Below are 13,932 nucleotides of genomic sequence, written 5' to 3'. Positions count from 1 at the left end.
TGGTAACTTAGTGTAGTGGTGAGGAAGGGCTGTGTTACTAGAGGTGAGATGATGAGCTAAAATGGCAATGGCTCTTTGAGATGCTTATAAAAAATCCCAAGCTAATATTTCAGCTTGGACCTGGTGTCCTGGTGAATGCATACACTTCAAAAGGCACTTCGGAACAAATTTTATATAAATGCATCCTGACTAAATCCCTGTGCCTACGTTGCCAAACAATAAAAAATTATGGCTAATCTTCTACCTCCGTATCATTCTCTTGTTCTCTCCTTTGATTCCTCTGTTATTCAGACCATCAGATTTGAAGACAAAGACCATCTGAAGCTCCACAGCTGGCCAGCAACCTGCCCAATCCCAGAGGTTCCAACTTCACAACCTTGACCAAACAGGAATATTTGAATGGCCCAATTTGGAGTTCCTCTAGCTCTGTGAAAGTGGTGTACAGTGCGCAGTGCACAATTAACTGAAATCAGATTGGGAAGTCAACAGGATGGTGAAGAAGGCATTTCGCATGTTGGCCTTTATCAGTCATGGCATCAAGTTTAGGAGTAGGGACATTACGTTGCAGTTACACAAATTGTCAATGAGGCTTCACTTGGGAGTATTGAGTTCAGTTTTTGCCCTGTTAAAGGAAAGGCATTATAATGCCTTGTTCATCCCAGTTTGGCAAAAGAATAAACCAGGGAAGGTAGTGCACACGTGGCTGACAAGGGAAATTAAGGATAGTATCAAGTCCAAAGAAGAAACATACAAATTAGTCAGAAAAAGTGGCGCACCTGAGGACTGGGAGAAATTCAGAGGCCAGCAGAGGAGGACAAAGGGCTTAATTAGGAAAGGGAAAAAAGATTATGAGAGAAAGCTGGCAGAGAACATAAAAACTGACTGTAAAAGCTTTTATAGATATGTGAAAAGAAAATGATTGGTGAAGACAAATGTAGGTCCCTTACAGTCAGAAACAGGTGAATTGATCATGGGGAACAAGGACATGGCAGACCAATTGAATAACTACTTTGGTTCTGTCTTCACTAAGGAGGACATAAATAATCTTCCGGAAATAGTAGGGGACCGAGGGTCTAGTCCGGGGGTCGGCAACCTGCGGCTCCCGAGCCATTTGTGGCTCTTTCACCTCTGTGCTGCGGCTCCCTGTGGCTTTGGGAAATAATTGGTCAGTATTTAATTAAAATGTATTTTATGTTAGTTTGTTAGCTTTTGAAATGTAATTATGGTGATCTTGTACAACCTAAGTGTAGCGACACATTTCCTGCCACATCCGAAACGGCTCACAATTAGCCAGCATTCCGGCTAAGGGAGATAGCCTACGGGGGTTTGTGAGTACGCGTCTTTTGCAGCATCTGCGTCCATGGGGGCTGGGTTGAGGGAAGCTGAAAAGCAAGGCTGTTTAGTTCGAATAAAGCTATCTTTGACTGCAGTTTACTGACACCGCTACAACGTGTTTTTATCGCTGGCTGTCCAGACGGAAGGTGCTGAAACGCTTTGTCGCGTGTCTGGAAGAAGTGAAAACTTTCCTGGGCAGCAAAGGGCTCACCTTTCCTGAGCTGGAACAGCCAGAGTGGCTGGAAAAGCTACACTTCATGGTAGACATGACAGCGCACCTGAACACGCTGAACACAGCTCTTCAGGGGAAAGGACGTACAGCCCTGCACATGTTGGAGGATGTTTTGGCATTCGAGCGCAAGTTGACAGTGCTTGCCAGAGATTTACAGAAAGGCACTTTGTCTCACTTCCCCAATTTGAGAGAGTTCAAACAAGGTCACGACATGATAATTTCGGAGTATTTACATTCTGCAATCATCGCAATGCAAATATCGTTTGGGAAACGCTTCTGTGAGTTCAGAGAGGAAAAAAACACATTATCCTTCCCGGTCACTCCCTTAAGCATCGATCCTTCCCTACTGAATACGACTGCATTGGCAGGTGTGAGTCAACCTGATCTTGAGATGGAACTGGCCGACATAGACGACAAAGACATATGGGTGTCCAAGTTTAGACGCTTGACAGCAGACCTTGAAGATGTTGCCCGTCAGAAGGCCGTTCTTGCTCAGAAACACAAATGGAGTGATATTGAAAACCTCACAGATGACAGCTTGCGATCCTGTGTAAAGATGAAGGTGACATCATACAGCCCTGATGTGCAGACGCTGTGCGCTGAGGTCCAGGAGCAGAAATCCCATTAACCAAGTATGATAAATATTTTAATTGCCTATTATTTTACTTATATTCATATTTTTTCATTGTTCAGTGAAATAGTCCTTTCATTTTTCAGGCTGACAGCTGGCTGACGTTATTTTTGGTTTGCTGCTGGCGGAAAATTTAAGTTCGGCGTTTTTCATAAATACAAGAAGGACTCAAATAGACATTGAGTATTTTACTTAAAAGTAACTTTCAACCCAACGTCTTTTTTTCGGAGTTCAAAATGTTTTTGTTGCATGCAGAAATGTAATTTCGTTTTCTCTGCAGGAGTTCATCAATTTCATAAATGCAACACATTATAGTTTGTTTATACATAGCATAAAGGCAAAAAAAACGTTGTATGCAGTGTTATTTCATTTTAAATGTCAAACGGGTTTTGCGGCTCCCAGTGTTTTCTTTTCTGTGGGAAACGGGTCCAAGTGGCTCTTTCAGTGGTAAAGGTTGCTGACCCCTGGTCTAGTCAGATGGAGGAACTGAGGGAAATACATGTTAGTAGGGAAGTGGTGTTAGGTAAATTGAAGGGATTAAAGGCAGATAAATCCCCAGGGCCAGATGATCTGCATCCCAGAGAGCTTAAGGAATTAGCCCAAAGAAATAGTGGATGAATTAGTGATAATTTTTCAAAACTCTTCAGATTCTGGATTAGTTCATGAGGATTGAAGGGTGGCTAATGTAACCCCACTTTTTAAAAAAGGAGGGAGAGAGAAGCCGGGGAATTATAGACCGGTTAGTCCGGGGGTCGGCAACCCGCGGCTCCGGAGCCACATGTGGCTCTTTTACGTCTGTGCTGCGGCTCCCTGTTGCTTTGGGAAATAATTGGTTGTGGCGACCCTTTTCCTGGCACATCCGAACCGACTCACAATTAGATAGCCTACGGGGGTTTGCGAGCACAGAGCTTTGGAGCCTCTGCGCCATGGGGGGCAGGTTGAGGGAGGCTTAAAAGTGAGGCTGAAGATTTTGAATAAAGTTTTTTCCTTCGACTGCAGTTACCGACTCCGTGTCGTAATTTTAGCGCTGCGTGTAGCACACCGCTACATGGTCAGTATTTAATTAAAATGTATTTTATGTTAGTTTGTTAGTTTTTGAAATGTAAATCTAAATTTGAAGATTATGGTGATCTTGTACAATCTAAATAAGACGTTGTGGCGACCCATTTCCTGACACATCCGAACCGGCTCACAATTAGCCAGCTTTCAGGCGAAGGGAGATAGCCTACGGGGGTTTGTGAGTACGTGTCTTTTGGAGCATCCGTGCCCATGGGGGGCGGGTTGAGGGAGGCTTAAAAGCAAGGCTGTTTAGTTCGAATAAAGCTATCTTTGACTGCAGTTTACTGACTGTGTGTAGCACACCGCTACAACGTGTTTTTATCGCTGGCTGTCCAGAGGGGAGGTGCTGAAACGCTTTGTCGCGTGTCTGGAAGAAGTGAAAACTTTCCTGGGCAGCAAAGGGCTCACCTTTCCTGAGCTGGAACAGCCAGAGTGGCTGGAAAAGCTACACTTCATGGTAGACATGACAGCGCACCTGAACACGCTGAACACAGCTCTTCAACGGGGTAAGGACGTACAGCCCTGCACATGTTGGAGGATGTTTTGGCATTCGAGCACAAGTTGACGTTGCTTGCCAGAGATTTACAGAAAGGCACTTTGTCTCACTTCCCCAATTTGAGAGAGTTCAAACAAGGTCACGACATGATAAATTCGGAGTATTTACATCTGCAATCATTGCAATGCAAACATCGTTTGGGAAACGCTTCTGTGAGTTCAGAGAGGAAAAAAAACACATTATCCTTCCCGGTCACTCCCCTAAGCATCGATCCATCCCTACTGAATACAACTGCATTGTCAGGTGTGAGTCAACCTGAACAAGTATGATAAATATTTTAATTGCCTATTATTTTACATATATTCATATGTTTTCATTGTTCAGTGAAATAGTCCTTTTATTTTTCAGGTTGACAGCTGGCTGACGTTATTTTTGGTTTGCTGCTGGCGGCAAATTTAAGTTTGGCGTTTTTCATAAATACAAGAAGGACTCAAATAAACGTTGAGTATTTTACTTAAAAGTAACCTTCAACCCAACGTCTTTTTTTCGGAGTTCAAAATGTTTTTGTTGCATGCAGAAATGTAATTTCGTTTTCTCTGCAGGAGTTCATCAATTTCATAAATGCAACACATTATAGTTTGTTTATACATAGCATAAAGGCAAAACAAAACGTTGTATGCAGTGTTATTTCATTTTAGATGTCAAACAGGTTTTGCGGCTCCCAGTGTTTTCTTTTCTGTGGGAAACGGGTCCAAGTGGCTCTTTCAGTGGTAAAGGTTGCTGACCCCTGGTCTGACGTCGGTGGTGGGGAAAATGCTAGGGTCAGTTATCAAAGATGTGATAACACATTGGACAAAGTCAGTATGGATTTGTGAAACTAAAATCATGTCTGACGAATCTTACAGAATTTTTTGAGGATGTAACTAGTAGAGTGAATAGGGGAGAACCAGTGAATATGGTATATTTGGATTTTCAAAAGGCTTTTGACAAGGTCCCACACAGGAGATTAGTGTGCAAACTTAAAACACATGGTATTGGGGTATGGTATTGATGTGGATAGAGAATTGGTTGGCAGACAGGAAACAAACAGTGGGAATAAACAGGACCTTTTCAGAATGGCGGGCAGTGACTAGTGGGGTACCGCAAGGCTCAGTGCTGGGACCCCAGTTGTTTACAATATATATGAATGATTTAGACGAGGAAATTAAATGCAGCATCTCCAAGTTTGTGGATGACACGAAGCTGGGTGGCAGTGTTAGCTGTGAGGAGGATGCTATGAGGATGCAGGGTGACTTGGATAGGTTAGGTGAGTGGGCAAACATTCTTGGGGCTACATTCCCACAATGTTCTCTGGAGCTATCTACTCTGATGACCTATCATGTGTGCATCAAGAAGGCTTCTAGTAGACACACAAAGGTTATCTAACATTTAAACTTTCTACCAAGACTTTTAGTGTTTGCACCTTAAATTCATGGAAGCCTCTTTCTGTGGTATGATGCCCTTCTTCATGGTTTCCTAGCTCAGCTTTGCTACAGGACACTTGCTGGAAGCAGCTTTAGTCACAATTCTTCTCTTCTTTAAGAAGTTTGCTTGTTTTGACTGTTGCTGTTGAGTTTCTCATGACATTTTCAGCCAAACTACAGATTGGTTGTCGGTGGACATTACAAATAATGGCAACAAATAACAAATAGACAACTGGCAACACATAGGCATTCCATTCAAATCATCATAGCTTCTTAACAGTCTCGCTCAAAACCATACATTACACAACGGATTAGTAAATGGTAACTATACCGCATTGGAGAACTCCTGTAACTGACACACATTCCTGACATAAAAATAGACCATAAGCTATAGGAGCAGAATTAGGCCATCTGGCCCATCCAGTCTACACTGCCATTTCATCCTGCCTGATCCAATTTTCCTCTCAGCCCCAATCTTCATCAAAATACATGATCAAATCTTCATAACCACCCTCAAAACATTAAGTGCAACATGCGATTAACTTCACTACCTGGTTTGTAGTAGTTCCCAACAAACTTCAGCAGGAAAATTAGAGATGGACCATAAACGGTGACTTTACCATTGAATCCCATAAACTAAAATGTCAAAAAAAGGCATCAAATAATCATGTGTAAAGATCCAAAGACTTGAGAAGAGCAGAACCTTCTCCATTCAGAAGATGGTGAATTTTTGGAACTTTCTATCCTGGAAGGCAGTAGAAGTTCAATTGGAATTAATTCAAACAGACTGAGATTTCAAACATAATGAGAACCAAGGGATATGGAGATGGTGCAAGAAAACAATGCTGCTGGAGCAGATCTGCCATGACATCAGTGAAAGGTGGAGCAGGTATAAAGGGCCACACAGCCTCCATCTAATCCTCATTAGTGCCTTTGTTCTTATGTTTGAGGGTTATGCAGATATTAGTACAAATAAATGACTGAAATAAGATTGACATTAGGATGCCTGCTCCCCTTTATGTGAGAATAGAGTCTAAAAAGAATCATTTTTGAAACTTAAATCGCAGTGCCCTTTGATTTCAATTGGCAAGCTGTTCTATGTTGAAATTAGGTCATGAATAATTGGATATGGAACCAGATAATAAATCTAATCTGAATATACTGCTTTGTCTTCAGTGATCTCCACACATCCATTAGGGTCCTTTTTGGTAATAGCATGATTAGCAAAATTAGTTTAGCATTGAACTGCATTATAAACAGCACAACAGTTAATGACAAATTAAATTTGAATTAATATAATGTGAAGCTGATCACACACCATAGGAGAAATACATAAATCAAATTGTTAGCATCAGTGGCATTATAACCCTGCCCACGTAAACAGAAAAAGATGCTTACAAACTGTAATCCTTGGTAACGGTGCAGAGGGAACCCTTTAATTACATAGCTGGGTTTGTAGGCACAATCAGGCAGCAATCGTTGCACGTGGGATTCAGCAATTAGAGGTACTGAGAAAAGGAATAAATAAAAACTGGTGAGACAGGTTGCTATAAAACACGGTTGTGTTATTCCCGGCTGAAATAAGAATTATGATCTTACTCATGTGCAAATCTTGACAAAACCTTAGCTGAATGCAACTAAAAGCTCATTTCTTCTTTTAACAGTAAAAATCCACAAACTGCATTGAATCACATAAAATCTTTGGCCAGGATTAAAAACTTAAACTATTTAGAAACAGGTTAATGACATACAGTTTTACTACACTTTAAATTCCTTGCCACTGGACTTCATTTATATGTGTATAACACATATGGAATAAATTAAGAAACTGGATGATTCATTAGCAGTAATTTGGTAATGGCATCTCACTCAAACACAATTATCATTTAAAAAAAAGAGCAACTTTTAACGAAGTGACTTTATTTTTGGTGGAACTATGAAAACCAGTCAAGGACTGGTTGTTCCCGTGTATCATGCAGTTTTCTGTTTCTGCACTTTGCTGTTTCTTTAGCATTTAAGTCTGTTTTGTTACGAGGCTGAGTTGCTAGCTGGACACTCAACTCAGCATGGATGGGTGGTGTACAAGGAGTCAGTCGGACTGGAACCTAGGACCACTCGCCTCGAAGCCTGGTGTAGATGCCACTACAACACCGGCCAGCTACAGTTAAGCACTTAAACAGGCACTTCAATAGGTAAGGCATAAAAGAATACAGACAAAATCTGACCAATAGGATTTGTGTAGATGGGCAAAAATCTCAGCATGGACCTGGTGGAAAGGGCTACATAACTTTGAAAAGGTGGTTTGCCTTAACCAGTTTAAGTTATAAATAATGATTATAGAAAACATGCTCCATCTATTAATTGGTATGTCTATAAAACACCATCTTAAATACTGTCAGGAAAATGAGAAACCAGTAAGGCAAGTTAATTTGAATTTAACATGTACAGGTAAAGACATACGTCCACATCCAGGAGCAATTTAGGGAGCATAAATACCAACAATTTGACCAAAGCAGATTCTTTCATGTATTTATGTAGAGGCTTGTCTTTGCTCATTCAAAATGTCTGATGTACATCTGAAGCTGCTGATGACTCGGTTAGACTATAAAAGACTGGGGACTGGAATGAACAGCTGTTTTCACCAGAGCCTGGTATACTTGTATTTAGCAAGATGAATGACATGAAGCAAAACATTGGTGGTGATGCCACCTTCAGGTTTGGTAGATAAGTCATTAGAAAGTGGAGAAATGAATCTTTTCCACTCCACATCACAGTTTAATGATACTTGCTGGAAACCACAGCTGTGAGCACGTAACAAAGACAAGTGTGATGTAGCTTATTAACGAACAATCTTCTCGACTTAATGACCAGACTCCGGGAGGAATAACATGATCAAGATAACTTGGGACAGCAAATGTCCATGGAAATGCATTCTTTGGAAATAGATGTAGAAAAATAAAAGTAGAACATCTAAGCTTTGGAGAAACAAAAAAAAAATCATTAGTAAAGATGTCACCATCCAGGTGCAAATGTGCAACTGATCCAGAATTGCACTAATTGAGTTATTTTTGTTCTACGATAGTTTTGAGTTAGGTTGAAATTGGACCTTGTAGAAAGTTAGAAAATTGGGGAAGGGCAAATTATGACGGGATAAGATATGAGCTAACCAGCATTAACTGGGAGCAACTATTCTCGTACAAATAGATGTCTGATATGTGGAAGCCATTTACGGATCAGCTGATCACAGTTCAGGAACAGCACGTTCTGCTAAAGAATAAGGAATTTGGTAAGGCAAAAAAAAACCTTAAATAACCTGAAAGGTCCTAAATTCATTCAAGAAGAAGGTTTAGGAAGCTAAAAACATTCTGCACCCTTGGGAATATAAAGACAGCATGAAGTGCTTAAGCAAGCAATTAGGAAGGTCAACAGGGGTCATAAAATGCCCTTGGCAATCAGGATCAAGGAGATTCCCAAGGTAGTTTATATTTCTATTAAGAAACAGAGGAGGGTAAGTCTAATCAAGAATAGAAACTGTGCTTGTAGCCCGAGCAATTGTATTATTATTTACCAAGGAGAATGACTTAGAGGGCAATCAAAGCAGAATGGGATATACTATCGTGCTGGGACATTCTGAGATTGAGGAGGAGGCAGTTCTGAAAAGCATTAGGGCCTGGTGGCATACAGTATATCCCAGAATATTTAAAGTGGCAAGTGAAGGGATTGCTGGGGCTTTGACAAGAATCTTTGTGTCTTCACTAGCAACAGGTGAGATCTCAAAGGAACAGAAAGTAGCAAACGTTGTGCCTTTATTCAAGAAAGGAAACAGGGATAATCTAGGTAAATACAGGCCAGTGAGCCTCACGTCAGTGGTAGGAAGACTACTAGACTGCATAGTAAGGGACTGAATTTATAAGCATTTAGAAAGCCATGGCCTGCTTAGGAACAGTCAGCATGGCTTTGCGCAGGGCAGGTCATGCCTGAAAAATTTGGCTGCAATTTTTGACAAAGGACAGAGGAGCTTGATGAGGTGGATGTTATTGACATGGACTTTAGTAACGGCCCTCATGCTAGGTTGATTCAGAATATAAAGGTGCATGAGACCAAGGTGAATTGTAAGCTCTGGATTCAGAACTTGTTTGCCCACAGAAGCCAGAGAGTGAGGCGGTGTGCCGTTCTTCTGGCTGAAGTTTGGTGAACCATAATGTTCTGCAGGAATGGGTGAAGGGACTCTGTTGCTTGTGATATATTTCATTGATTTGGGTGAAAATGTAGATGGGTGGATTCGCAAGTTTGCAGACGGTGGGGTTGTGGACCAAAGAATACAATGGGATATGCATCAGTTACAGACATGGGTAGAGAAGTGGCAGATGGAGTTTAGAGCCCCCGAGCGTGTGAGGTGTTGCACTTTGGAGGCAAAGTGAAAAGGGAAAGGAGCCCTTATTATGATTCAGGTACACAGGGATGTACCACAGTTCAATGAAAGTGAATGTGGTAAAGGCGGCGTATGGGGTTGCCTTCCTCACTAGTGGGGATGTTGAGTAGAAGAGTGAGGAAGTCATGCTGCAACAATAGAAACCTATCCAGACTGCACCTGGGAGTATTGTGTGCAGTAGCCACTCCACTACAGGAAGGAAGTAGAGACTTTGAAGAGGGTACAGAAGAATTTTACTAGGATGCGGCTTGGATTAGAAGGTATGAACTGTAACAACGGGTTGGACAAACTTGGGTTGTTCTCCCCAGGAGTGTCAGAGGCTGATGGGAGACCTGTTAGAGGACTTTAACATTTTGAGAAGTATAGATAGTACTGAAATGTCAATACCAGAGGGTTTTGTGGGGGTGGGGGAGGGTGGGAAGTTTAAAAGTCACATAAAGGGCAAGTTTTATTTTTATGTTCTTCTTACGCTGAGTGGCAAATGCCTGGAATGAGTTACCAGGGTATTAGTGGAAGTGGGCAGTTTGGTGGAGTTTAAGATGCTTATACATAGGCACATGGATATGAAGGGAATGGAGGAATATGCAGTACTAATGTGTACAACAGGAGGAGGTGATTTTGTATAAACTGGCATCAAGACTGACACAAAATCAAGGTCTGAATTGCCTCTTCAGTGCTGTAATTCAATGTTCTGTCCTATTTCAACATGAAAAATGGCACATCTCCATTTCTGTGGCAACTGCAAAGGCTTGTTAAACACTTTCATAATGGCAGTACATTTTAGTGCTGTAGCCTATGAAAGCCTTTACCCACACTGATCACAGTTATTCAAAGTGCAAGGTGCCTGACTAAAGGAAGGTCTAGTCAGATCTGATCTGCTGCACCTGACACAACTAAAGCCTTAGTAAAAACTGACACATTATGGTTAACTGATGGGAAGTGGCCATAAGCAAATTTCAAGATATATTGCTACAGATAAAATCACTATGTCTTTATAAGAAATATCATCATTTTGATTGGCACTAACGTACTGGACGCCAGTTAGAATAAAACAACTGAAATAATAACGAACCCTTACTTTTGTATAAAATAATGAAGCCCCTTGATGGCCTGGTGATCGCAAAGATTATAAATGGTTAAGCCTCCTTTATAACACATGCCTAAACATAGCCACCATTTTGAAAGTCTACTAATGAAAATCATTTCGATGGTTCCAACCAGACACAATTGTTTTCACTGGAGCAGCAAATACATTGTTTATTAATACACACACTGGAATATTTGTCAAGAAACCTTACAATGAAAAAAACTGTCACGAGGGTCGTGCTTCAGCATTTCTGCCGGATGCTCATCTTGTGAATGTAAGTAACGGTAGGTCCTTTTAGAACTTGCCGCAGACTGTGGAATGTGCCGTACCTCATTTAGTTTTATTAACGACTCATCTGAAACGGAAAGAGAGAAATTTATTTTTTTAACTGTGCAGAAAAACTCCTATTTAAATAGTTTTGTTGTTTCCATATTAGAAATGGATGAGATACGGTAAACAGATTTTTAAAAAAAAGATCTAGTGCTTTATAACCAATGTTTTGATGACGAACTCTACCATCTTCAGGCATCACCCCTGAAGAAGATAACAGAGTTTATCATCGAAACATCGATTATAATCAATGTCTGTACCCAGCTGGAAGCTCAACAAGAGTTTATTAAATTCCTTTTTAACAGAAATGGGCTAAGTAGCATACTGAAGCAGTAACCTAAGGTTGCAAATATTTGTTGTAATTAATATTTCTGTATACTGTGAAGGCAAGAGAGAGACAGTAAATGTCCTGAAAGGACATTAAAATAAGGAAACGCAAACCCCTGCACTCTAAAAGCAAATCAGAAAGCTACAATGCAATCATATAATTTAATTCATATTTTAAACAGTTACATTTGGTCTGGCAGCAAGTGGACCCTCATGGCATAAGGCCACAATTCCAGAGCGAAGAAAGATGGTTGTCGAGGAAGAGCGACGATCAAGAAGAGTCAGACAGAAGTGCAAAAGCTTTTTCCCTGGCTAATGGATGCAGTGGGAAAGCACTGAGAGGAGGAAAATCAACTGGAAGGACATATGGGAGATGGAAGCAAACAGACTTGGCTTTCTTCTCAGAGTTACATATGTGCTTCCCTCACCAAAAAAAGCCTCCAGCAGTGGTTTGGTGAGAAGCCAGCACGTTCCCTGTGCCCGATTCTAAATCCTCAAGCATGTCCTGGCAAGCTACAAAACCATCCTCACACAAGGCAGATACACGTGATGTCACAACCAGGTCTTAAAGAGTCTGACAGCAGCAATTGAGACCAAGAGGATAGCAGCCAACTCCTTGCCCCCTAGAACGACTAATGCTCTGACACCAGCAGCATTTGTCCAAGAGGGAGGGAAAAGACCAGTTAGTCTCCGTCCTAAGCAAGAAACAGGACAGATGAACATGGCTCATGACCGAAAAATGCTGGTGGATGTCAATAAGCAGCTGGTCTTTCCACTGGAAATTGCAACCACCAATCCTCTCAGGCCAGACTTGATTCTCTGCTCTGGTTCACTGCAGATCATCTACATCATGGAACTCTCAGTCCCGTGGGAGGATTCAGTGGCTGAAGGATATAAATACAAGAGGCTGTGCTACGCAGATCAGCAGCTGAAGCTCAGCGATGGGGCTGGAAAGCTGAAGTTTGTCCCGTGGAAGTGGGATTTATAGCCACATCCACCATCAAATTACTGAAGGAGCTCGGGATCCACGGTCAGACTCTATTGCAAACCATCAGCACCACATCAGAGGCAGCAGAAAGGAGCAGTCAGTGGCTTTGGCTCAAGCTAAAAGACTCCAAGATAGCTTAAACAGAGTGGGAGGACACACCAGGGGGTGACTCTGGGATGCCAGAAGTCATTGCCGAGCCTTCCGGAGAGGCTAATCAATGAAATATTAAGGAAGGAGGGTGCCCACTTGAAAATCTTTGCCTATCAAGCCTGCACCACTCCCAACATCAAAGCAGTCTCGAGCAAGTGCTCACGAACCACTGGCACAAGGGATATTAACATCTTATCCTGTCTTTTTTTGATTTTGCGTCAAACTAAAAGACTATCGCATGGTAGAAATTCATCTTTGTTTTTTGGGCGATTTCAATGGAGCTGTATTTCAGGAATCAAAGTCAGCATCACTTACTGACGTATGTTGTGAAATTTGTTGTTTTGTTTAAGCAGTACATTGCAATACATAATAATAAAAATTATAAATTACAGTAAGAAATATATATTAGAAAAACTAAATTAAATAAGTAGAGCAAAAGAGAGAGCAAAGAAAACAATACGAAGGCGGTGTACACAGGCTCATTGTGCATTCAGTAATCTGACCGTGGAGCGGAGGAAGCTGTTCCTGAAATGTTGACTACAGTTTGTGTTTTCAGGTTCCCGTACTTCCTCCTTGATAGTGGCAATGAGAAATGTTTAAAAGTTCAAAGTAAAATTTATAATCAGACCACATACATGTCGTTACATACAACCCTGAGATTCTTTTTCCTGGAGGCATACTCATCAAATCTATATAGTAATTGTAAACAGGATCAATGAAAGAGCAGGAGCATAGATGATGACAGGCTGTTGAAATGTTAATAAGTAATAGCAATAATAGAACAGGAAATAACAAAACAAAGAATCCTTAAAGTGAGATCATTCGTTGTGGAAACAACTCAATAGATGAGTGTAGCTATTCTTTTTTGTTCAGGAGCCTGATGGTTGAGGTGTAGTAACAATTCTTGCACCTGGTGGTGCAAGTCCTGAGGCATCTGTACATTCTACCTGATGGCAGCAGCGAGAAAAGAGCATGGCCTGGGTGGGGTGAGGATCTTTGATAATGGATGCCTCTTTTCTGTGGCAACATGTCATGTGGATGGTGTTTGATGACATGCTGAATCTCCGCTTCCTTCTAAGGAAGTAGAGGCGCTGTCGAGCTTTCTTTGCAATTATATTTATGTGATGGGTCCAGGACAGGTCATCTAAGATAGCGACACCCAGGAATTTAAATTTACTGACCACCTCCGATAAGGACTGGCTCATGGACCTCCGGTTTCTCTCTGCTGAAGTCTATAGTTAACTCCTTGGTCTAAGAAGGAGGCACGGCCTGGGTGAAGGGGGTTCCTTAATGATGGGTGTTGTCTTTTTGAGGCTCTTTAATGCTTTGTTGAGGTGTGCAAAAACAATTACAAATTGTTTCTATACCCATAATACATTCTGGTTACTATCATTTATGCATC

The 13,932-nt window shown here is 41.3% G+C and overlaps 1 protein-coding gene across 1 annotated transcript in view; it reads right to left on the bottom strand.

Moving 5' to 3' along the window:
• Positions 1 to 13,932, bottom strand: part of b4galnt3b (beta-1,4-N-acetyl-galactosaminyl transferase 3b) — a 181,646-nt gene that overhangs the window by 51,902 nt on the left and 115,812 nt on the right. The window contains exons 10-11 of the mRNA XM_059978156.1: positions 10,947 to 11,090; positions 6,615 to 6,724 (exon numbers count right to left, since the gene is read on the bottom strand). Coding sequence (XP_059834139.1) covers positions 6,615 to 6,724; positions 10,947 to 11,090 — 254 coding nt within the window. The remainder of the gene's footprint in view (positions 1 to 6,614; positions 6,725 to 10,946; positions 11,091 to 13,932) is intronic.

The sequence above is a fragment of the Hypanus sabinus genome, chromosome 8 (genome assembly GCF_030144855.1).
Source record: "Hypanus sabinus isolate sHypSab1 chromosome 8, sHypSab1.hap1, whole genome shotgun sequence".
Classification (NCBI taxonomy): domain Eukaryota; kingdom Metazoa; phylum Chordata; class Chondrichthyes; order Myliobatiformes; family Dasyatidae; genus Hypanus; species Hypanus sabinus.
This window is presented reverse-complemented; position numbering and strand designations above follow the sequence as displayed.